This window comes from Salarias fasciatus, chromosome 15 (genome assembly GCF_902148845.1).
Source record: "Salarias fasciatus chromosome 15, fSalaFa1.1, whole genome shotgun sequence".
NCBI classification, from domain to species: domain Eukaryota; kingdom Metazoa; phylum Chordata; class Actinopteri; order Blenniiformes; family Blenniidae; genus Salarias; species Salarias fasciatus.
In genome coordinates this window covers 12,224,637-12,250,213 of record NC_043759.1, presented here as the reverse complement: position 1 = coordinate 12,250,213, position 25,577 = coordinate 12,224,637, and the positions used below count along the sequence as shown (strand labels likewise).

Genomic DNA, 25,577 nt, shown 5'->3' with positions numbered 1-25,577 from the left:
GCGAATACCTCTGTGACGACAGCGCAGCGGTTCCAAACGCTTTCACTGCATCACACGGTGCCTGGGAGCACAAGCAGAGCCGCGTCCATTTAATGGCATCAGCCTTGTGGTTACAGCGTGTCGCTGAGGGAGGGGAGGAGGAGGAGGCCTTGAAATGAAATTAGGATGAGTTGATCTGAAGCCAGGCAGCTCTTAAACCCGGTTTCTGGATCTGTTAGCTTCTCCGTTTCTAACTGCATCTCCACTGATTTCTCTCTCTCAGCAGCGTCCTTTCTCCCTCTGTCTCCGCCGCGCTCTCTTTGCCCTTCTCTCCTTCAATACAAGACTTGACATTTACAAGGAGGCCACAGCGGGGATCGCAAAAGGCTAACAGCCATAAAGTTTGACACACCTCCAAAGGCTTCACACACGCACACACACAGATCAGCGAATTGGCCATGAAGCTGCCGTGGCACCGCGCCAGGGTCTTTCCAAACCGACCAGGAGACGAGGAAGTGCAGCGATGTAAACTCTGAAGACACTGGAACATGTTATGGGACTGAAAGATGTGAAACAACAGCAGAAAATACAGATTTCCATAAGTCACACGTCCAAATTTCCTTCGTCTGGGTTTACCCACTCTGTGACAGTCATGAAACTTCGCCTTTAGCAGAGGAAATAAAAGGCCGCTCATTCCATCCCACCTGTCATTCTTCAACCAACAAATTTGACTCAGAGTTCTTTTGAAAGACTTCAACATTTAGTTTCCTACAAATTAAAACCAATTACTTACAGCATAAGCATGTAATCATAGTAATTTCCATTTAATCTCATATGTACATAGAATTTCCTCATCTGTCCCTCCGAGGTAAACAAATCTGCAGCAGGATTGCTTCTATTGTTGAGGCAGTATGATCTTCTACGGAAGAAAAGCACACCAAATTCAATTAAAACGGTCTTTTCACACAACTTTACTGAGCCAAAAAAAGCACTGTCGGAGCATTTTGGCATAAAGAAGGCATTAAAATATTCAAACTTTCAAGATTTAATGGTAATAACTAGTTATTCCAACAATAGATTTGAACCCTTTCTGACTGCACTGTTTTGTCCACGTACAGGAATAAAAAAATCTTCCAGCTCGATCAGAAAATTCCATCTTGCTTGAGGGGTATCAAGACAGGAAGGGCAGCCATGCTGGGCCTGTCAGGAAATATACTTTAACTACATCACAAGTCATATGGAATCATCAAATCCAGCATCATACAGCGAGAAGGCTGAATTCTTCCAGTTTTGCTAAAAGGGCAGCAGATTAGATACTGAACCCTCACAGAACGCTTTAATCTGAACAACTGAGCCAAATTATCAGAGCCTTGATCTCCATCAGAATCAGCTGCGATGCCGGCTCATGTCTCAAGCGAGCGCGTCTGCGTAGCGTCGTCCTCCGCGCTCCCACAGCTGTGGACGAAGGGCAGTATGGGAACTATGCAGCACAGCAGAGGAGCCGGCGTTCCGAAACCGCCGTCACGCTTTATCTTATCTCTCTTTTACGTTGCCATGTAAGAGGTCAAGCGGCGAAAGACACAGCTTTCCCTCGTGGGCATCGGGTTTAAACCTGTCACGCATGTGCCGAGTCCCGCGGTGAGCAGCAGAAAGCCTGAGGGTCAGGCGTGCACCGCGCTTGGAAAACCGATTTCACGACTCGGGTCAGAAAAACCCCGGAGGACAGAGAAAACCCGCAGTGGCACAGAACTGAGTGACATTTGGCGCCGATGCAGTTACGCTAAACCTCTCAACAGAAAAGAGCAGTAAAATTTGCAGCACTGGGAAGAAAGTCAATAAAAATCTGCAGCTTTTACATTAATGCAGGTTCGGCTGTACATGAACTGACTGATTATTCTTTTTTGTGCAAATGTGTGTGTTCAGTGCTAAACTGGAAGAGACAGCTTAAGAGGGGAGAAAGGGTTTCAGACCACAGCTCAGAGTTACCTCAGGTTAAATGGGCTTTATGGTGCAAGTGTGTGTAAAAAAAAAAAAGAAAAAGAAAAAGAAAAAGTTGTGCATCTGTGTGTGTGTCCTGCACTGCAATTCAAGCTGGAGGAATGGTCGATGTCGTCTGCATAACAGACCTCTGAGAAGCAAAGACAGACAAGTAGCTCTCCTATTGTGAACATGAACTAAACACCACAACCGCATTCTGCAACATTATTCTATTTCTTTGACAGTTTAAAAAAAAAAAGGCCTAAGCAACAATTATCTGGAAGAGTGATTTAGAACCAAGGTTACTTTTGCAGTAACAAAATGAAAGAAAATCTCGATAAGAGTTAAGATTTTAACTCATTTACCTTCACTGTTACATTCTTAAAAGGCATCGTGATAGTATTCATTTCAAACAACACGGTGACGACCGGTGTCAACAAAGACGTGCTTCAGTTCATCTGAGGGGAAATAAAATGTATCTGGAGCAGCTGGAACCGGATTCCATGGCAGCTCCAGTAATCACAGCTTTATTCATACACACTGTGCAAACTGAGCTGTCTCCGGTGTGTGCGATTTAAACAGTTTTCTCTTTGATTTAGTGCCCTCTCCAACATATTTTACAATCAAAACACGAGAACAAAAGCACAACACATGCCACGAGGACCTCGCCTGAGAGAAACTGTGCTGAGCTTGAACGACCAAATGTTGGAAAAGGTTTGGCAGTGACTGTTCCCCCTCTGATTAAACATCAGAAACATTCTCATTGCAGTGAAATGCACGCAGCTTCTTTTGCTGGAGCTGTTTGCAATTTATAAATTTCACATTCCATCACGATTGCATTATCTTAAGCGTTCAATTGAATAATATAACTCACCTGTAAAATCGTTTCATGAGACTTTTTTTTTTATTATTATTGTGCGCTCCATGTCTCAGTAGTTCGTGGTGATCATATTTAACCGGACTGTAATTCTTGTTTTTTATTATCATGTTTTGACCTCGAGGTATTTTAGTATTTCAGGATAAACTTATGTGAACTTTTGTGTGATAAATCTACCTGGAAACACAAACAGATGTTATTAAGCTGCTGGAAGCATCCCGAAAGCTTACACTGTATAAATTACAAAGTTTAAATCAGTTCTGAGACCACGTTTAATGCTCCATAAATAAAATACTTTCAGGTGCAGCTGCATTCACACACACACACACACACACACACACACACACACACACACACACACACACACACACACACACACACGGACACACACAGCCTACCTGCCAGACAGAGTCCAAAGATGGTGAGAAGGACCAGGATGTAAAGGGAGACGATGGCGTACTTGATGGCTGAGAGGGAGTTAAGGTGGCTGCAGCACTGGTCCTGCTTTCTGCGGCGCGTTGAAGAAACTAAGCATAAGAAAAAAAAAACAACAACATTTTTTTATTAAAATAAAAAAACTAAACAGAAAATTCACTCATATTACATGTTTTAACACACTGACAAAAGCAAAGGAAAGGTCGAAGTTCCTATGGAAGTATTTTTTAATCTACGTCTTTGATTCACATTTATGTGTATTAGTAGATGCACAGTTTTCTCTTTCTGTGTTTTATGCAAAGACAGAAGCTGTTTTTCTATCTGCCACTTGGAGGCTGCCTCTCACTGTTTTCTAAGTGAGCTGAGTTTCACCCTGTGCAACTCAGTGGAATGATTTCCCGTTGAAAAGCAACAAATTAGTGTTTTGTTTGTTTGTTTTTTTTTCTTCAAATATCTAACTTGCGATAACTCTGATGAAAAACAGCACTCTTAAACTAGTAGACAAATCATCAGCTTGGTAGGGAATAAAAGAGGTCACTTCCTGCACAGCGTTACATGAACTGTACAGATGTAAACACTCCGTGAGGAGCTTTTGTTTTATTTCCTGTTCCCACTTAACACTGCTCTCAGGGTCAAACAGATGTTCAAAAATTAGTCTTAATAAAACTGACACAGCGCTGTTTATGAGCGATGGCCGTGTTTTCTTCCTTTTATGGGTGAGAGTGTGTTTTACACATCTTGGCATATGAGCTTGTTGATTTTGGTGATGGAGCGATCCCTTCGGGTCGAGAGGAGGGAGAATTTCAGAGGCTCTGGAGTCGCGATCCTCCATCAGTCATTGGAAGAGCAATATGATATTAGTTTTGAAAATGTTCTGGCTTCTCCTGTCGTGGTTGCAAACAATTACAATCTCCAATTTTCAAGAGGCAGCTTGGCCATTAATTTCTAAAGACATGAGTTAGCAGTGTTTTTATCGGACCCATAGATATGGAGTAACAGCAACACATGTTCACACCAAAGTCATAACTTCAATATAATTGACACTTTTGAAACAAATTAGTTTTGGCTTCAAGTCTGACACTCCTGGTGAGAGCTGGTGAATGCTTTCTGCATGAGCTGCATGCTGAATTACTTAAATCAATATGAATAATCACTCTAAATGTGTGTGTGTTGCCAAGTCTTTCACAATCAAAGAAAATTACCCAATTGATCTGGATGGAAAACATTTGTATTTTATTTCTACAGGTATAGACATGATTGGTTACACATGAAAACTCTTTTTTTTTTCTTTCAAACCTGCTGTAGACAGGTATGATGTGTGCCCATGTAAAGTGACAAACTGTCAGAGCAGGAGTCAGGAGTGAGAAGTAAAGATTCACGTTGTCAAAGTTTTCGTTGCAGTTTTGTGCAAAGGCTCCCAACGGTTTATTAAGTTGTAATGTCCGTGTGACCATATGAGGTTATAATGAGGGTCTGTCATCCTGTGAACAGTCAGCTTGAAGGCTTGAGTTTGACTTTTCAATACAAACACTGATTCTGCAGCGAGGCCTCCCAGCAGCATAGTTTCATTTGAGAGTGACGATCAATCAGTGCATGTGCGTGCACGCACAGTCTTGTATTTCTATCCTTGTGGGGACCGTCCATTGACTCCCATTCATGTCTAGCCCCTAACCCTGACCCTTACCCTAACCCTAACCCACACCACAACAAAGCCTAACCCTAAAGAAATGTTTTTGCACTTTTACTTTTTTCAGTAACAACAACATGGTCAAGAAAACACTGTTTCTCCTACTTAGGACCGGAAAAAGGTCCCCACAAGGCACGTCGTTCCACGTTTTGCTATCCTTGTGGGGACATTTGGCCCCAACAAGGATAGAAATACGAGAACGCGCACACACACACACACACACACACACAACTCTGAGCCAGCTGTGTTTGTGTTATGCTGGGAAATTCTTCATCATAGAAAGGTATGTGTGTGTGTGTGTGTGTGTGTGTGTGTGTGTGAGTGAGTGAGTGAGTGAGTGAGTGCAAGAACTGATTATAAAACACGTTTAGGAGCCTGATAATTTTTTCTGATAACCATGCAGAGGTCCATTAAGAGAGAAACTAGTTTGAAATAAAAAGAACATCTAAAGATTTCAAAACCATAAATGAGTGAGAAAATACATGTTCTGTGCAGCAGGAGTCAAAGCCTCAGCTATTCCATCAGCACTGACTGGCTGGAACTCATTTTCCCCAGCAAAACAGTTAATCATTTTCCAAAATATTTGATGTTCAAAATCTGTAAACTGCATTTTATTTGCTCATTAAAAAACAAAGAAACAAAAATCTTCAAATTTGTTGGCGATCACTTTTCTGTTGGTCATTTCTTCCAAAATGACAAGAACACTTTTATTTTTGTAAATAAACATAAATAATTGAATAATTACTGTATCAAACGTGCTTTGTGACCCCTGGTAATGTCACTGCTCTGAAAAATTCCCCAGTTTGTAGAGACAAATGTTAATTATTTATCCATTTGTCTCCAGATTTGAGCAGAAGCTGTGCTGTATATCTTTTCCAGCTGACATTTGAGAGGCGCAGAGGGGCTATTCATTCATTAAGTGATTCTAAACAGATTTGGAAATCGCATTACTGCATCATACTGTTGAATTTTACATTTGAGTCATGCGTCTCTGGAAAGGGTGTTGTCAACTCACAGTATTGTTCGGACAGAGGAAATGACTGAGGTTAGAAAACCTGGGACACTTTGTCTTTTCAGCAAACTTTGCCAGTGTGCTTCAACTGCTGGCAGTGTTATGTATAAAACAATGATTTTAAAGGAGAAAAACACAACTTTGACATTGCAAAGGACAGACTTACTTGCAGGCGTGTGTGTGAGAGTCTCTGAATGATGCAAATGAACTAAATTCATCCCTGCATGCTTAACTAATAACACATCATTGTCAAATTAACACTAAACACTGTTATGACTGCTATTCAGAGAACATAAGACAAACATCTGACTTTAAAAGGCTACCAAACACTGATTTTGGATTCAACTCTTGATGCTCCTTGCCCTTGTTCTGCATGTCCCACTGAGGAACCCTCCAGCCAATATTTCTCCTCTAATTGAACGAGGTGTGAAAATGTTGGAGGATTAGTGGAGCTGGATGAGGACAGCGTTTCTGATGTGTGAGGCCATTGTCCACTTTCCATGAAGATGTCAACAAATTCTCCGGTTAACATTCGCGGGGTCTTTCCCACCAAATCCACCGAGCTGTCGGTCTGAAACCCGAGAACGCCACAGAGTCAACTGCGGATTAGTTCCGCTGCACCTGTACTCACACAGATGTTGCTCTTGCACAGTTCTGGCAGTCGTGCATGAGCGCAGAGACAGGAGAGCGAGCGCCAAACAGTGACAGCATCGTGTCTGTGTCGGTTATCACTGTGACATATGTATTGAAAGTGCTTCTTTTAAAAAAAAAAAAAAGCTAATCTTTTTTGCAGCAGCAACAAGTTGTGTGAGTGTCTGGACTCTGAAATCTGTTGATATTTTCATTTCACCTTTGCAAAAGAGACAAAAGTATGAGGAAACAGCATCATGTGACTCCATAAGGAGAGTCCTTACCTTCATCACAGAGGTTGAGTTTGGACAGGTTGTGTCCGTCGAAGGCTTCTTCATACATGGAGGAGTTTTCCCTCTCGTCGTTCGTGCTCAGATACATTCCCTTGTTCTCCATCTCCACCTGACTGAAGAAATAAGATCAATATGTTTTCAAATGGACTATTATTGACTATTATTAGCTTCACAACCTGGAGAGGGAGCATTGACGTTACTCAAGAAAATGCAGATACAGTAGATTAAAACAAACATTTAGATTATCTTGGTCAGTATCTACAACTCTGAGTAGCACCAAATGCTGTATAGTTGAGTGTTTAACATCAATGGTTGGTGATGAATGACATGAAAAAAGTCCAGGTCTTAGAGTTATCATTGTAATTGGTAGTTCGAGCAGTTTTTTGTTACTCGTGGTTAATCACTGCTTGTTTAGAGGGATGTATCACAATGTAGCTCATTGTATCCACTGGACTGTGTTTCTATCCACCGAGTCTGTCAATAAACAACCAAACACAGTTTAATGAGCGTGATACAAGCTGTGCAGTAACGACCACACTGACCTCAGCCTATAACCAACATATTCTGAACAATTAACGTGAGTCAACGTGAACATTTTCAGCAAATTTGAAGGGATTATGACAAGATTATGTTAAGATCTTATATGACCGTCCATCTCCAAACTGAAACATGTATTTTTAGAACAAGCAGACGCATATGGGGCCAAAATAAAAACACATTGCCTCATGCCTAAATGCTATGCCAGATGGGGGCTAAAACATGTAATCACTAACAGATTATATAAACAACAGCCTTAGAAAGTTCAAAATCAGTGGTATGGAGATTGTTTGCATTCAAGTCATAAAGTTGTATCTTACAAAACAATAAATAACCTTCTATCGCTGGACTATAGAAGCATTGTACAGATTTCCAATAGGCAGATTTGGAGCACATCATATTAGTCATTCACCATGTGCAGCAATCCCTGATTTAAACGATCTCTCCCACAATTCCACTTTTCATTAAAACCCTCAGCAAAAATGACTCTTTAATCACGAGGTCTTTAACTTATGGCATAAAGTTGTTACCTCTTTTGAAAAGACTGAATCTCTCACTTTCCAATATCTTGGAGAAACACGCCAGACAGTTTACTGTGAGTTGAGTATATTTGCTCTTCAGGTTTGGGCAGTTTCCCACGCCATGCGCAATGTAATCCAAATACAAGGTGCAGGACCGAGGGGCTGTGTCGGACGCCTCGGGATGAGTTTCAAAAGTGAAAGGTGCTGCAGTCAGGAGTCGTGGGTGTTAGGCTCCCAGAAGTCCCAGGAACAGATCTGTGAGTGTTTGAAAAAGTCGTTAAAAAGTGCTCAGTCAGGACTTTCTCATTAAAGGAGGAACGGAGGGTCAGGTTGACATTTAGACTGGAGCAAAGCAAGAACTATTAGGGCTGCTAGGAGACCCCAGTAAAACACTCCACACCTCTGCGCTAGGTTTGGTGCGTGTGTGTGTTTATGTGTGTACGGAGTGAGTTATCTTCTAATTACAGTGTGTTTGATGGGATCTAATAGTCACTCATCACTAAATTGGCTTGTCGTTGCGAACGTAGGCGGGTGGGAAAAGCAAAGCGGTCGGCAGCTTTTTCTCAATAACTTCAGCCAGCGGTACAACAGTAACTGTGACTTGCAACTATATCTTCATCTTCGCTTGAAGTCTTATTATTGCAGGAAACATTCCAGGTGGACCGGCATGCAGAAAAACTGAAAATGTGTCAATGGTAGCAAGATCTCACCCATCACTAATAAACGCTTCACCGTGCTCAGTAAAGACGAATACAGACATTTGAAAGCTTCTTTGTCACAGATCTGTCAGGAAAGCATTTCAGTTTAATGACAGTAGTACCTCTATTCGGTCAGAATGTACTGAAGTCAATGTCAAGAGATGCAGAGATTATGATTTTTCATTGATCGATCAGTCATTTGCATTTATATACTAGCTCTGTGTTTTGAAGAAATTTCACACCAGATGTTACAGTCAGTTTTTTTCATCAACATGATTTGGATCAAATATAAAACTTGTTGATGAATTCAGAAGCCCTGCACTGAGGTCAGGGGTCATCCCTGTCATCCTAATTGAAAATACATCAGAGGCATTTTGTTTGGAGTTTGCAGGTTCTCCCTGCGTCTGGATGGAGTCTTACCTCCCGCTACAATCAAATGAGACGCTTTAGACTTAAATAGAAAGTTTAAATTGGCCATGTTGTAAATATCAGATCAGTGATGGACTGGAAGCCTGTCTCTTGCATGCCCATGTCTTTGGTGGGCTCCAGCATCCCCTGCCACTTTATCCAGAGAAGTACATGAGTTCAGTTAAACTTGTCATAAGTATGCTCAGTGGTGCAGTGGCATCCAGCTTTTTTTTTCCAGGGAACAATCCAGATTACCTCTGAAAAAAAGACTGAGGCCCCCTCTTTCATTTCTGATTTGCCAAAACATCATCGTGAAGCTAAACGCTGGGGGACATGCCCACTTCTCACCATCTCACAAAAGGAGAAGTTCTCAAGATAAAAAGCAACAGCCAGATTCCCAGGTCTGTTCTAATTCACTGAAAGTGTCATATTATTTGCTTTGGCATGTGCAAAACTCATTCTGACAGCCCTCCTCCCCCTCCCAAGGGGCCCATGTTGGTAACCAGTGGTTCAGTGGATTAGCAGAAATAGTGGGAGAAAGAGATTCACTGAATTGAGCAGAATAACTCCTCTCAGCTCTCTCAAAGAATTATCTTGTCAAGCGTCACGAGATTTTCCCCCGACCCCCCAGTGGAGCATCAGGCTTGTCCAAGAACTCAGGGGGGGGACCTGAGTGTGTGTGGTCCCTGCTGATTGTAACAGCACATTAGATAGTGTTAAATCATGCAGTTACAGTACAAGTGTCAAAAGGTACAGTGTCACTTTACTCCTGGACCAAATATACTCACACCAAATAAACAATGTTCAAACCAAAAAAAACTGGAGAGGGTGTGTTTATTTCAGGATTCATAATAACACACACACACACACACACACACACACACACACACACACACACACACACACACAAGGCTGAGAACACTGTGAAGCATCACCTACACAGACTACGCAAAGATCCCATGGTGGTCACTCATCCATGTGCACACAGATCCACATTAACCCATTTTATATTTGGCAGAGATAACTTACCCATGGCCGCTGAAACACAAAGCATTAATTTTCAGCGGATGAGTTCCATTAAATGTGCATTTCCTGCCCATTGTGGCACACTGCTGCTTTAAATAACACGCAGTAAATCAGCTGGTAAACTCGCCATTAAGCCTATTTGCAGTGTTGTTAACAGGTTTACCGCACTGGATGATCATCATTTTTGCAGAACTTTCTCAGATGGTCACAAAACAAAATTAACCTGTTAAACATTCAGCACAAAAGTAGACGAATCACTCAATCAAGAGTTAGTTATAATAGGTGCATGCACTTCACTTTGTTTTAAACTTTGCAGGACTGATGAAAATGTAACTTGTATATAACATTTTAATGGCCAATAGGTGACACACTGTTGCAATTTTAGGCAATGCAATTGAAAAAAACGATAATAATAAAGATTATTTCAAGACATTGAACCATGCAAACCTCCAATCTGAGGTCAAATCAAAGGCTAAAAACTCACCTTGTCGATTGTCAACTGGAGATTTACAAAAAAAAAAATAAAATAAAAATCACAGCTCCGCGTTTCTCATTATTTCCCTCAGAAAGTTTCACGTCTTCACGCTGCAACTTCTTCTTTCAGTCCCTCAAATTGTCACTGTAAGTTGCATGAAAGATAAGACGGTAAGACAAACCCAGCACGGTGCACGGTGTCCGTCAGCCCTGCAGAGGCTCTGGAGTGGAGGAGGACACCCTCACACACATTTGGAGTAAAGAATCCACAACATCGTCATGTGACCACCACAACACTCCAGCTGAGGTTTCCGCGTGGTGCCAAGCAGCTGGTGCACGAGAGGTGAGGAGGACAGGGACCACCGCCTCACCTGCGGCACAGCAGCGCCCCCTGCTGCACACAGCTATGACGCACACTGCGTAAGTCTGATCTAATTCTAATAATCTAATACGGCAAATTTAATGTATCTATTGCTAATTAAATGCTATTTTACAAGAGTTCATAATTAATTCACTCGTGATAAATGATTATTGTATATATTTTTTTAGAAATTTCAGAAAACCCTGCAGTATTTTGGATGTTCTATATTCACAGCCCTGAGAACTTTAAAAATTGACAAAAAAGTTTGAGTGCACGTGAAGGCATCACACGCAGGAGCGGCCAGGTGGGCGGAGCCTGTTCTGAGAACATACCTGGCACAGCAGCAGCTCTCCGGTGGACAGGTACGAACCAGGAACACTCCTAAATCCTCGAAACTGTGGACTGTCGCGACGGAAACTGTCTGGTGGTAAATACATTTTCTTGTTCAGTAAAATCCGTGAAGATTCGTGCGTTTCTATGTTGCGCTGCCTGTTTCTGATGTGTCCTCTCCTGAGCGGGCGGTGCCTTCCTCACAATATAACACACTGAAACTCACTTCAAAAACATTCTGACCTGTTATGTCGCTGTAAAACAAACCCAAGGTTTATTATACCTTTGTAACCTCACTGTTTCTACACACCTGATCACTGCGTTGCAAATAGAATCTGTAAGTTTCTAGAGAAATTGTCCGTTCTTACAAACACAACACATTCTTAGTGAAAGGTTACTGTGACTTGATGAGAAGTGAGTTATGTAGCTTGATTAGAATAGAATGAAAGACTAATAGAATATTAGACTACATAATTCAGGTTTTTGTGTTTTCAGATATGTGCATATTTGTAATTGGATATCACTTACTTAGCTCTTTTCCACTACTTGAGCAGCCCTTGAAGCACTGCATGTTTAATCACATTCATACACCAATGGAGGCTGCTGCCTAATTGAGTTTCAGTGCCTTGCTCAAGGACACTTCCACATGTCAAACCTATAACCTTCCAATCAAAGGATGACCACTCTACCAGCTGAGCCACTGCCTATAATGAATAATCGAAAGATAACTTTATACAATACCATTTATCCATTTCCAAAAATGTGACTGATTTCTGTTCACGTGTATTTGAATACATGTAAATTTGTGGGGAAATAGAAAATGGGTGTAAAAAGCCAAAAATGTCACTTCCTGCTGCAGTACCCCCGCAGAGCCCCTAGGGGTCGCGGACCCCCTTTTGGAAGCTTTTGGTTTAGGAGGTCATGACCCGAAATTGGGAATGTACCTGTGTTGCAACAGAAAAACTGCAGCAGATTAGAAGGCTTACATCTCTGTGAACTGGGCCAGAGGAAAGGTTGTCCGGTACAGATTTGTTCTTTTAATAATTTGAAGAAGGAGTGTTCTTCTGCAAGCAAGCACAAAAGGGGTAGAATTAAGTCTTGGGACATTTGAGTTGTAGCTTAATATTGACACTTCATGACAAAAGAACATTGTAATTTACTCATCATTTATAGAGGAGACCTGGATACAGCCGACTCAGATGTCAGTCCAGTGGTAAATTGATCAAATATGGGGAACCTTTTTTTAATACAATAGTAATGTCACACATGCAATATTTCCTTGACAGTCATTTTGACATGATGGGAATCTGAACTGACATGAATGTCGACTGTAACTTGGAAACACTACACTTTCCCTTGTAGAATGTACAATAACAAAATGTAAATTGTGTGTGTGTTTTTTTTTCCCTCTGTTTAGAGAGTTGCGTCAGTGGCTGCAGCGACATGGACGTGGAAAAGCGAACCTCTTCATGGTCTGTGGAAGAAGTGTTGGGTTGGGCTCAGGAGCAATTCCCTGATCACATGAACCTGCTCCAAAAAGCCATAATCAAGCACGCTATCTCAGGTACAACTTAAGCTTTAAATATTTACTTCATTTACTCTATTATTACAATTGTTAGATGAGAAACTAAGCAAAATTGAGATATTAAGTTTTGAGTTTTAAGTGCTTGATATAGTAAACAAAAAGGTTTTAATTGTCCCATTTTATACCACATTTTGGCCGTGAAATTTCAGGCCGTGCATTGTTGAGATTGAAAGCTCATCACCTGGAGTCTCTTGGTGTGGATGATGAGGATCAGCAGCAGGAAATCTTACAGGACATCCTCCTCCTCAGAGTTCAAGAAGAAATCAGTGAACTCAGTGATATCTGCTCTGGTGAGATGACTTCATGTTGGCCTGACTGGTTAAACTCATGAAATGGTTAAAGAAGATGAAAAGCCTGGATGGCTTCATACAGAAAATATTAAAAGAGAAATTAAGTGTTTAAGGAATGTTTCCACCAAATACAGTGTTATGGCTTTACTTGTGTTTGTTCTAGAGTTCTAATTCCAATTTTTATGAGTATGTTATGAATTATTATCTTTTTTACTAACTTACTTTCAATCAGTTTGACTTTTTGCAGGCATGAAAGGTGTTATTCAAATAGGTTTTGGCTGATCATGCATGAACAGACAGGATAGAAATTATACTTATTGCTGCTTTTTTATTTATATTCAAGCACTTTCGTTGTAGTAAAATCCACCAAAATAGACATGTTAAAAGAATATTGGTGAATACCCTAAGAAATTGAGATCCAGATCTGTTGTAGAAGAAAAGACACACATTGAAAGCATACATTCAAAAATGGAAAATTTTAAAATAGAACTGCTTAAACTACGAATCCTGTGTATTGTTAGCGATTAACTGTATTCTCTTTTGTTTGGTCTCCAGATTTTTTTTCTCCTTAAAGAACAATAACATAAGAGAGACCAGGCTGACTTTTCCTCAGCAGCTTCTGTTCATCTGTGTGAAGGAGATACAAAGATGGGAGTGATGTGAAAATGACAAAGGAGGGAAAGGAATCCACTTCCTGTCTGACCTCTGACCTCTGCAGATGGATGAAATCAATTTTTGGCTGAATCTTTTTTCTTGAATAACTTTGTTGGTTTTGTTTGTTTGTTTGTTTGTTTGTTTCCTGGTGCATTTAAAACCCACTAGATAGTCACAGACTATCTGCAAATTGGTTTTCTGCATTTTCAAAGGAAATATGCACCAGTATCAATCAACTAATTTTCTAAAGGCTGTGGTAGGTTTTGTTTTGCTTTTTTGTTTTGTTTTTTTCAGCCACACTACAGCCTGTCTGTAGTGTTTACTATATCTTATAATGCCAGTGAACCACTGTGGTGCAGACAGAATTGACCACAATGTTTCTAATGAGCATTGTAGATGAAACACTCTGAAACCACAATCCAGTGTTGAAGGGAGAAAACATTTCATATGTCAGATTAGAAGAGATGGATCAGTGTCAGGGATGTCTAACTCATGTACTGGAGCAGCAAAAAAAAAAAAAAAAAAAGCTAACCACAAATAATGAAAATTTCAAAGTGTTAGTTTAGTTTTAGTGTAAAGTTTATATTTAATAATATCATCTTTTGTTGGATCTGTAGAGATTGCTAGATAGCCATCGATCATTTCTACCAGTTTTATTTAACTTCTGCTGGAGACACCCCTGGTTTACTTAAAGGCAGTACAAAAACGGGGACGTTCTTTGGACCCTTTCACGGTTTTGGGAGAAAGACCATCTGAGAAAAATACTTGTGCGGAATGGCAGGTTTGAACAAGTAAGCCTGTAGCTGTAAGGGACATTGCAAACCAATACACTGCTGTACTCATCTATGTGCACAGAGAGACACACTCACAGCAGCAGGCAGTCCTGAGTAAACAATTAACCAAACAAGTAAGTCTTTGTACTGTTGGAGAAAACCCCCACATGCACAGGCAGACCATGCAAGATCTTGATGTCTGTCTGTCATATTTGACTAAATGTAACCAAAAAAAATCAAGTCTTTTTCTTCACTGAATCAAAGAATGTCTTGCAAATATATTCTAGTGGTTTTTAGATGTGGTCTGCTTTAGCATCCTTGAGGTTCAAAAGCTTTCAGACAGCGTTTTTTGAATGTTTGTCCACTTTATTTATACTGTTGGCCTCTGTTTAATATTTGAATCATATGACAGCTATGCTCATTCCTGAACATTTCTGTACGGACAACATGGTTCACTGAATTGACAGTGCTCCTTTGGAAACATGATCCTAGCTGCAGGGATTTTGGAAAATAGCTCTGAAATCATCAATCACTGGTTTGTCACTGTTTCACACCTCTGGTTATTGTGTAACTCTGCTGGTGAAATCTCTGCGAATGGCTGAGGATTCCAAAGGGCTAAAACAGGAAATATGCAAGCTCTGCTTTAGCAGTTATACAACCTCAATTTCAGTGCAACGCAATGATGAGCCCTTAATTTTATTTCCTAAAAAGAACATGTGAGATGTTGAAACTACGACGTTGTTATTTATTGTGGAAAAAATTAATCAGTTGTAACACATCTAAAAATCGTTCCAACAGCGGAACAAAAGGCTGGAAATGTAATATGCATAAATCAAATACAACAGAATGAGCACTTTACAACTAATGAGGTTGATTAACAACAGATCATTAGTATGACTGGGTATAAAAGGAGCATGCCAGATGGGCACAACCGCTCACATTTGTACAGCATTTCCATAGTTTGCAACAAACTGTATCTGAAAACTGTAGAAAAACCAAAAGACTACAGGACAAAATATCAAAGAAACAGGAGAAATTGCTGCACAAGTGAACAGACAGTGAAAACTGGTTGCTGTTGATGTTCAGACAGGTTCCACTGTGTTAGGAACAGTCATGGTTTGATATGTCCTTGATATTTTATTAGTGCATGGCCTCAGGAAGACTGAAGTGGTGAAAGGTGCATTGAATCTTTTAAAGTAACAAATGCTTACATCCAGTTCTTTTAGGGCTGGCGTTGCATATTTCAACAAGGAATTTCCAACCATGTGCTCCATCTTTCACAACAACATGACTTTAGATTAGAAGGGTCACTGGTACCTTATCTGATGCTGTTGCAATCCCCTGAAAAAACTATAACAACTTTACTTTCATCAGTTCTCACGAGTGTTTTATTTTTCCTGAATGTTTCACATTTATTTTGATGCACATTATGCCCCCCAAGAGAAAGTATTGCTTATAACATTAATTACCTGTTGGATTTTTGCCATTGCAGTTTTGGAATTACATTTTTTTTCTTTTTTCTATTGGGTTACCAAACTGTGTTTTATTATGTACACAAAACTAAGCACCTTCACTAATAGACCACAACATTCATGTCCATTTGTTTCAAATTATTTTCATGCCACACTTTCTTGAATGCAATATTCTGTGTTCAAAAAAAAAGTCTTGAATTGAAAAGGCAGTACATAAAGATACAGTTTCATCCTGTAAAATGTAAACTCTTGACATTGTGCTGTTTATAAACTACGTTCTCAGTTATCATTGAATTTCTTTTTTTAAGTATCGTGGTCATTTACTGTTCCAATGGCTGATGTGATGAGGTTATTATCATAGTTGTCAGTGTGAATATGAATATGAGCTGTCACGTTGATGTTAGTCCCAACAATGAGGACAAATTTGGAAAATAATAAATAAAAATAAAGTAATTGGCTTTCATGGTGTAATATGTTCATTAATGCTTCATGTTACATGAAATTATAAAGAGTTTCATGACCTGGTGGTAAAGTATTTCCAATGTTTGACCATCAGATGTCACTGTCTTAACAATTCAACCACTTTTAGTATTAAACTATATTGTTCACCATCTAAACTTTACACTATGCTTTAAAAAGTGGTACATTTTTTAAAAGGTTTACTTGTTTCTGGAAATATGCACCTATAACATTCAAGATTTCAAGTGTTTAACATTTCTCATGATTTTGAATAATTTAAATATGAAAACATGTTTTGTACCAGGGTGTTTAGGAAAAACTTATTTTAGAATGTTATGCATTTTTTTTTATTTTAGTTGACCTTTGTCCTCCTTATCTAATTGAGAACATATATTTGAATAAATCAACAATGACGACAAACATTAGCCTGATTAATTCATCAATGGAGAAAATGGAGAGAAAATAAAGTTTTATATCCTTTTTTATTGTGCATGTATCTAAAGTTAACTAGTGTAAATACAACAATTAAAACGGTGATTAACTGTAATGAAACAGTACCCAGTAAAAAGCTATAAAGATCTTAAATAAATTGAAACAGAAATAGCAAATGTAAGCCAAGAGAATAACTATTCAATTCAATTCAATTCAGTTCAATTCAATTCAGCTTTATTTATTCATATTCAATATTTTAAAGAAAATAAAAATTCAGTATCTCCTTCTCACATGTGCACTTTTACCAAGCATATTTCACTGTAGTTTTATGCAGTCTGACAAATTAGGTTTTCCTTTTGTTGTTCTCATTTCATGTTTATTACATCATCAAAACGTTAAGGAATGGCAGGACCATCTTTGGGCTACATCTTGAAACAATATCGGTAGCACGAGGTGAATAAATCAAGCTCTCATCGCAAGATTACAGTTTCCCAGCGTACGTAGCAACCGTTGTTGTCTGATGGGGCATGCCCCACCCCCTGCTCGGCTTGCAAAATTTGACCAATCAAAAATCACCCCGTAGCCCGTCAACCAATAGGATTTGTCCTGGGCGTATACCTATCGTGCTGGGGTTCCGTGTGGAAAGTTTACCGGCTCGGGTGCAAAGTTTCAACCGTCTGCAAACCAGAGCTCGTCGGCAGACTCATCGAGGTGAAGCTGCCATTGACTTCAGTATTTTAGTCTGGCTGTTAAGATATAATATCTGAGATTAATTCCGCCATTGACGTTTTTGGCTGACCGCGAGTGATGCTGCTATCGCCGGATAACCGGAGAGTGTGAGAGCGCCTTCGTTGATCGCATTGTCTCAGGAAGCCAGCTAGCTTATCGTTAGCTCGGAGTCCAACCCAAGATTTCACAAGAAGACGCGTTTCTGAACGTCAACTGAAAACTTGAATCGGCTACGAGGACCGAAAATGGCTTGTGAACCGAACCGCGCTCGGCTGCTGTGTATGCTCTCATTGACTTTCGGTTTTTTTATTGTGGAGGTGGTTGTCAGTCGGATGACCGCCTCTCTGTCAATGCTGTCGGACTCTTTTCATATGCTGTCGGACGTCATCGCGCTGGTCGTGGCTCTCGTGGCCGTGCGCTTCGCCGAGAAAACCCACGCCACCAACAAAAACACGTTTGGGTGGATCCGGGCGGAGGTGATGGGGGCTCTGGTCAACGCCGTCTTCCTCACGGCGCTGTGCTTCACCATCGTGCTGGAGGCGATCGAGCGATTCACCGAGCCGCACGTGATCGAAAGCCCGGAGTTTGTGGCGGGGGTCGGCGCCGCGGGGCTCCTGATCAACCTGCTCGGGCTCTGTTTGTTTCACGGACACGCCGGCGGAGGCCACGGGCACTCCCACGGTGGGCACTCCCACGGGAATAAGAACAAGAGAGGAAAAAGCCTGAAGGCTGGGAATGGTTCATCAGGAGAGGAGACCAACAACTTGGTGGGAAATCACAACAGCCCGGGTGATGGAAGACCGAGAAATGGTGAGTATGGAAAGTTCAAGAATTATCAGGGTAGATGGTTCTTTTGTTCCCCGTCCTTAAATTTGTTCAGTTGTTTTTGTTTGTTTATTTGTTTTTTTTAAGGGGAGACGTCACCACGTTTATTTTAAGTTTCACCGATCATTCACTGTTCTTAGCAGGCTTTTTTTATTATTCTGTCAACGTAAGTCTATAACCGCTCACAGTGATTCATGTTTTCATTTATAAAACTGTACGTTATTTGCCCCCCCCCCCAAAAAAAAAAAACTGAATGAATGTAGGTGTAAAAAATGTCATTAGTGTAAACCCAGTTTACATCCATCCATTTATGCATCTTTACGTATGTACATGGTGTCAATGGCAGCATGCATAAAGCCTTTAGTGCTCGGTTTTGTTTGAGATTATCAAAAAGGCTTTGATTTGACTAAATGTTTATTTTTGAGACTGTAGTTTGCAGCTTTGTTAATCTCCACTTGTTAATCGTATTTTATTACGATTTCTAATATTCTGGCCTTCTCATGTAAATCTAAGATGGCTTTAAATACTAGATTTTCTCACTGGGCTTCTAATCTGGATTGGTACAAGAAACACCGATTAGTTGACATGGATTATAACTTTTTAGTGAATAAGTGTGGCCCAGATATTATCAGAGTTTCTTTCTGTGTTGTCCAGACTTCAGATCTGAAACTGCAGCATATACTATTGTGAAGTGTTCACTCCCTACAATTTCACCTTCATTGTTCCCCACTGTATAGCACGTGCTAGACTTTACCTTCATTGCTAGTGGTACAGATTACATAACAGTACATTTGTATGTCTTGAGCTCCCTGAAGACTGCCTCAGTGACTAAAGTGTATTGTGTCCTGGACAGCTATGGGATTTAAACAAATTTGATTGCTATCACTTATTTGTTAGGTCATTCTGTCCATGGAAACGTGGATGGAGTGATATAATCAATTCAAGTGTCAAGTTTCAGAGCAGCAATCAGCTAACTTACAAGTCAAGATGCGTGAAAACTTCCTTCTGACTCAAGTTACATTAAAATTACCAAGTCTTGTGACTCAGTTTCACTGCTCTCCTGTTACTTTCTAATCACATGCATTGTACCGGTAGACACAGTTTGTAGAATGTAACCTGATTGTTATGTTTCAGCTATGCTGTGGTGTTCTGTTACTACAGATATACACATGTGCACAAATTGCTCTTTCTGCTGTCAGTGAAGCCTTTCCGATCAAGAAATTGATATCTGACGTCACTGACATCCTAAACAAAAATACTCCATCTATTTGTTCACCCCTGGTCAGTCTGTTCACTCGCCCCCTGCTCGAAGGGTTAAGCCCACGTTGAGGACCCTTTCTCCCCCACAATGTTAGGCCCTGCCAGTTACAATAAATGGAGACTGTAGGCCCTCCTCCACCATGCGCTTATTGCTCTTACTGGGTCATACATCAGCGTAGCCGTGGAGTCGACAGCCCCAGACACACCATTAGCTGTTGATGAATGACCCGACGGTATCCTGGATGGAACCGAGGGTGTACCGTTGTTCAGGTGCAATTCTCCCAGCAGTGTGTGTGTGCTGCTGCATTACCTGCAATTACTAATTGAATTTGCCTAATGGGAATTACTATGCAATGCTTTGTTGCATTTATCATCCTACGTGCTGGGACTTTTTTTTTTTTTTTTTTTTTAATCATACTTAGCTGTCTGTTAGCCTTCTTTTCCATTCTTAGCCCCAAGCATTCTGAGAACAGTCACAAGGCAAAAGACTCCTCCTAAGCTGCACCATTGTTGGCAAAAAAGCTCAAATGTGTCACATTAAAGGACTGAGCGGTTCACTGAGTGCATGTAATTTGCTATTGGTCACTTACCTATTAAATTAAAATGAAATACTCTCGACATGTGCCACCCTATAGCAGTAAGTTCTTACATTTCAGGTTGAAGATGATTGTTTTCTTCAGTCACAACTCTCTACCTACAACTGATAGTATTTTCTTGACTTGTCTTACTGTCCTCTCGTTTGGTACTTATGCATTTTTGCAGCTTAATTTGCTCAGCTTCTCATCTTACAGTTTTGTGTTAACAAACTTTGTTTCTCGGGATTCTCCCAGAAAACCTGTTCGACCTGTTGGTCTAACTATTTTTTTTTTATACATTTTTAATAAACCCCCTTTAGCTTTTTCTTGTTGCTCTTGCTTGGATTGTTGCATTGTAATTTTTTTCCCAACCCTCATCATGTCTAAATATGTGGTTCATGAGTATAGATTCTACAATTTGGTATGAAAACATCTCTGAGACGTTTCTTGAATATCTCCTCTGTAGACCGACAAGCTGAATACTTGCTGCTGATAATAACTGGTAAACATGCTTCTCTTGTTAGACAACAAACCAAATATTTTTCTTGTCACAGTTTGTTTAAAGAGTTTTTTTTCTCCATTTCTTGCAATCACTCGCATTCAGCCACTCGCACAGCTGTCGTGCAGTGTGCTCAAATCCCTGAGCAGGGAGTCTGGGTTCAGTGTCTGGCCTAAAGACCTTTGACACGTGATGGCAAGATGAGGGATCTCACCATAACAGTTGGACTGAAGCATGACTCAATTGCTAGAATGAGTCATAGCCACCTTTACAGTCTTACAGTAGATTGTTTTTTTTATTGCTCTGTAATAACATTTATTGTGTGTCATGAAAATACCCTTGATCACTGTGGCTGGATGGGATTTAATTTTGGAATTTTGGTAGACTCAGCAATTCTCCAGTTATTTTACCAACAGGTGGCACCTGTGAGAAAGCCTTTGCATACTGCTGTGATTAAACAGTTTGGAAAGCTGTGTTTGTGCATTGTTCCCCCTCATGATTGATACTGGACTTGAGAAAAATAAACCTGATGTTTTAGGCGAGCATGAAGAAACGACAAGACGCACAATAAACTGGGAGAAGCCTTTTTATCTCTTTTTAAATGCTCAAGGCTGAAGTCCATCTAAATATTTAACCTTTGTGTGTTCTTTTTTCTCTTTCTTGTAATCCTCAGAGGTCAGCTGTAAAGACAGCACAGAGGTACAGATGAATGGGAACACCCACTTTGAGGAGGTGGACCATAACCACACTTCGTCGTCGCAGCTCAACATGCGCGGCGTCTTCCTGCACGTCATGGGCGACGCCCTGGGCTCCGTCATCGTGGTGGTGAATGCCATCATATTTACTTTCGTGTGGAAGCCCTGCAAAAAGGGTGAGATGTGTGTGAACCCGTGTGTCAACAGCCACGCCGCAGACCACCAGCACGTCAACCACACCTTGATCGACCTGCTGGAAGGTCCCGCGGTGTCGTCCGTGAAGACCGCCGGCCCCTGCTGGGTCCTCTACCTGGACCCCACGCTCTGCGTCATCATGGTGACCATCCTGCTGTATACGACCTACCCGCTGCTCAAAGAGTCGGCCCTCATCCTGCTGCAGACCGTGCCCAAGCAGGTCAACATGCACCGGCTCAACGAGCGGCTGCTGAGCCTGGACGGCGTCCTGGCCATTCACGAGCTGCACATCTGGCAGCTGGCCGGAAGCCGCATCATCGCCACGGCGCACATCAAATGCCACGACCCCACGTCCTACATGGAGGTGGCCAAGCGCATCAAAGACTTCTTCCACGACGAGGGCATCCACGCCACCACCATCCAGCCCGAGTTCGTCACGTTCAACTCCGAGTCTCGAGACTCTCTGTGCGAGCTCTCCTGCCGGACTCAGTGTGCCCCGAAGCTGTGCTGCGGCACGGGGGACAAACCCGGCTCGGACAAGAAGGCCGTCAGTGACTGCAAGGCCGCCGCTCCGGCCCTTGAGGTGATCAGTGAGACGCCAGATCAGGTTGCGGCCGTTCAGGTGCGCCCTCGGTCTGAGGCCGAGGTTACCATCACCAGGGAGGTGGAGTCGTCTCTGTGAGATGGAAGGGGCGGAGGAATTTCTGAAGAGAAGCAGGAAAACTACCACTCTGGGCAAATATGTCACAGTCTTTTGCAGTAAGACGTAATAAATTTGAGCCATCGTTGCCCCGATGAGGAAAGAAAACTCCTTCAGCCTTTTTCGTTCTCTGTCACACGGCTGAAAGATCCTCACCTCATCTTCATGCAGTCGAGCCTTAGCCTGTCTCCATCTCTCCCTCCCCCTCCATGTATGCATCTTCAGCCTCTCCTCTGCCGCTCGTTGTCCTCTCCTGTTGTTGTCTACGGCGGCGATGCATGTCGGGGTTCACTGACCTCCTCTCCTCCAGGACTGGAGCGAGGCCTGCATGAGTGTCCCTCAAAAGCACCTAGTCGTCATGTGTCATCTCGTCCCGCGGTGTTTTCTGTGCCAAAGCTTCTCGCTATGGGACTGAAGGGATCGGAGACGCCCTGTACCCCAGACAGACAGACACACACACACACACACACACACAACACATGCAAGTCACAAAAGGTTATTTAGTTTGACCTGTGGGCCTCTTGGCAATGAGTCTGCCCTTTCATTATTTGCGTAGGCTTTGACCTTCCGGTCCCAGGTGTAATAGTATTGTATGGCATAATAATTTAAGTATTTAAGTTATTAGAAAGGATCTATTTCTCTCTTAAGATGCTGTTTATAATATTTAGTTTGGATGACAATATTTTTTTTCTTCTTCCTCTGTCGTTTGGCAGAGCATCTATGCTGTAGTAAAGGTTTTACAAATGTGATGTTTTTTTTTTTTGGTTTTTTTTTATAATACTTTTTAATTTCCGGACTTTTCTCTGGCCTTGACTTAGCTTCATTTGCAGTCACAATTTGGATACGCTTGTATCAACAACTCTCTCACTTTGCCTTTTTTGAATGGAAAAAGCCTGCTGTGGTATGACGCCAATTTCAATAGAGATCACGTAACAGAACCGCAGCCACCTAATCCGATGTTCAGAAGTCACACATGTGATGCCTTTGCAAGCCAGAGGGTTGGTTCTGTTATGGAAATGTGAGCACTGTATACATTTAGTGAAACACTATTTTCTGTATAAATCTGGAAAGCCTCGTAACGACGGCGATTTCTTGATTTCTTTTTGTTGTTGTTGTTAAAAAAACAAAAAAAAAAACAAAACAAAAAAAAACCTCATGAATGTGTTCGGCACCTCGTCACAATCCAAGCTGAGAGAATTTTTTTATATTTCCGGGACTTTTATTACGTTTGCATGACCAAACCAAGACCTGGTGTTGGGATTTTTTTACAGCTCCACAACGAGCTCTAGCTGCTGCGCACCAGCGCCCGCTGGTATTCCTCATTATTGCTCTCGACTGCGTAGGGAGTGACTCATCGTATCGCTCGCCCGTCCTCTGCTTCGGGCGACCGGGCCGGCTGTCCGCTGAATTCAAGTCCTTATTGTGGCCTTTGAAAAAAATGTGCGACTTTTCCCTCGGCACAGATATCACCTACAGTCGATCTGTTGAAGCGGTCCAGAAGTTCATTCTCAAATCTGTGTGTATGCAATATCCAACTTTGTGCTGGGAAATGTATTTTTCTTCGTTTGTAATGTTTGGTCACTTTTGTCTTTTATGAAACGAGCTCTATGTGCAAATTGAAAAATGTTTTGAGTTTTTTTTTTTTATTTACGATATAACACATCAGTGGATGTGTTTTTGATATATATACAAACCTACATATAGTATATATATATAGATATATATCTACAGTACCTGTCTAATGTGTCATTGTGAAATAAAAAAACTAAATATGGCTGTTTGGTACAGAAAGATCTCAAATGTGTCTCAGTCTGTCTTCACTATTTGAATATTTTTACACCAATAATTGGAAGGTTGTTGATTCAGGGCCTTCGACTGAAAGGAGTTGGGGGGGGGGAGGGGTATGTTTTAAAGTCAGGAAACAGAAGCTGTGCTTCAGAAAGTGTGTGATGCTCTTGAAGGACGGATGCTGTGTCTGAATGAACTGTGTCTGAAACGCTGCTATTATATCCACAAAGGTACACAATTCTCTCGACATATGATTGAAATTTGCGTCCATTCATGTTGATGTAGTCTAAGCCCAGCGGGATGTTCGCGGTTTCTGCCTTTTATCTGCGAACAAAACCTCAGATTACCCAAACAGTAATGATGGTTAGAGTAAATCTGACACACTGAGTTGTTGGATGTCATGCTGTAATTACACGAAACCATAATTGTAGCGTTTTACAGCTCTTGAGGCAGCATGAAGAAGCAGATATACCGTCTTCGTTCTGCAGAGGCTGCCGGGTGAACGTATGGCGGCCGGGGCCGCCGCCTGCCGGAGGGACCTTATGTAAAGAGGCCCAGGGAGCATTCCAAAAGCAACAAGCATGGAGCGCTACCCAGCATTCCTCTGTGCTGCCGGCCCGCTCACACCTCGCTCTCTGATCCCCTTTCATGAAAAGAGAAAGCTTCACACATACTGTGGTTCTTTTTTTTTTTCTTTTTTTTTCTTGTTCAAACCAGGTGTTTCTGCAGCCTATTGTATCAGACAGCAGAGTGGAGAGTCCCTCATCTGTTTTATCTCCTCATTTCATTCATTAAACATAAATGCTCAGTGTTCTGTTAAAAAAAAAAAAACAACTCTAGCTTCAAAATACAGTATATTTGTAGTACTTACTGCTACTGTACTTAATGGATGAAACCAGGTTAGAAAATCTAGAAAATATTTAACGAAGATGTTTTTTCTAGTACAAGCATGTTCATTGAAACATGAAACGGACGGGAGTCACATGCAGCAGCAACATCATGCTTCACATTTTAAGTCTGACATATTAGTGTAACTTTGTGTGCGCGGTCGCACCGCACCATCTGTCACCCCGGCTTTGTCTGTGGGATTTTCCAGCCGGGTGAGCAGAACACGGAGCTGGATGCAGGAGGGTGGAGGGCGAATGCTGAACCCGAGGTCAGAGGTCAGCGTGCCGCCAAGCGGATTCACCTTGGCAAAGCATTGACAGTAAAACGTCTGCCAACGCAGCGTTTTGCAACAACCTGCGAGTGTCGTTCACCAGCATGAGAAATGCAGCTTCAGCAAATCAAAACAATCATTTGTGTTTTTACCCAAGCAAATAATAAAACGGTACATAATCTCACAAAGTTCTGCAAACAAGGAGTATCTAAAGATTCCTTTTCTTTAGTTCCTGTGAAAAG

At 41.3% G+C, this 25,577-nt stretch overlaps 2 protein-coding genes and 1 long non-coding RNA gene across 3 annotated transcripts in view; 2 read left to right on the top strand and 1 right to left on the bottom strand.

Moving 5' to 3' along the window:
• The window catches only part of scara5 (scavenger receptor class A, member 5 (putative)), a 54,793-nt gene extending 47,800 nt beyond the window's left edge, over nucleotides 1-6,993 (bottom strand). The window contains exons 1-2 of the mRNA XM_030110318.1: nucleotides 6,882-6,993; nucleotides 3,232-3,360 (exon numbers count right to left, since the gene is read on the bottom strand). Of these exons, the coding sequence (XP_029966178.1) occupies nucleotides 3,232-3,360; nucleotides 6,882-6,993 (241 nt within the window). The remainder of the gene's footprint in view (nucleotides 1-3,231; nucleotides 3,361-6,881) is intronic.
• Nucleotides 6,994-11,236: 4,243 nt separating this feature from the next.
• LOC115401905 (uncharacterized) lies at nucleotides 11,237-16,753 on the top strand. The gene is made up of 4 exons (XR_003933033.1): nucleotides 11,237-11,342; nucleotides 12,663-12,809; nucleotides 12,980-13,120; nucleotides 13,676-16,753. It is a non-coding gene; the product is annotated as an uncharacterized LOC115401905 (long non-coding RNA).
• Nucleotides 16,754-17,506: 753 nt separating this feature from the next.
• slc30a1a (solute carrier family 30 member 1a) lies at nucleotides 17,507-23,562 on the top strand. Its single transcript, XM_030110454.1, has 2 exons — nucleotides 17,507-18,449; nucleotides 21,472-23,562. Exons 1-2 carry the CDS (start codon nucleotides 17,885-17,887, stop codon nucleotides 22,368-22,370), a joined length of 1,464 nt encoding a protein of 487 aa, XP_029966314.1. The 5' UTR covers nucleotides 17,507-17,884; the 3' UTR covers nucleotides 22,371-23,562.
• The last annotated feature ends 2,015 nt before the right edge of the window (nucleotides 23,563-25,577 follow it).

Coding starts and splice junctions, on each gene's coding strand:
- slc30a1a (XM_030110454.1), top strand. CDS start 17,885: ATGGCTTGTGAACCGAACCGCGCTCGGCTGCTGTGTATGCTCTCATTG. Junction 18,450..21,471: donor TGATGGAAGACCGAGAAATG/GTGAGTATGGAA, acceptor TGTAATCCTCAG/AGGTCAGCTGTAAAGACAGC.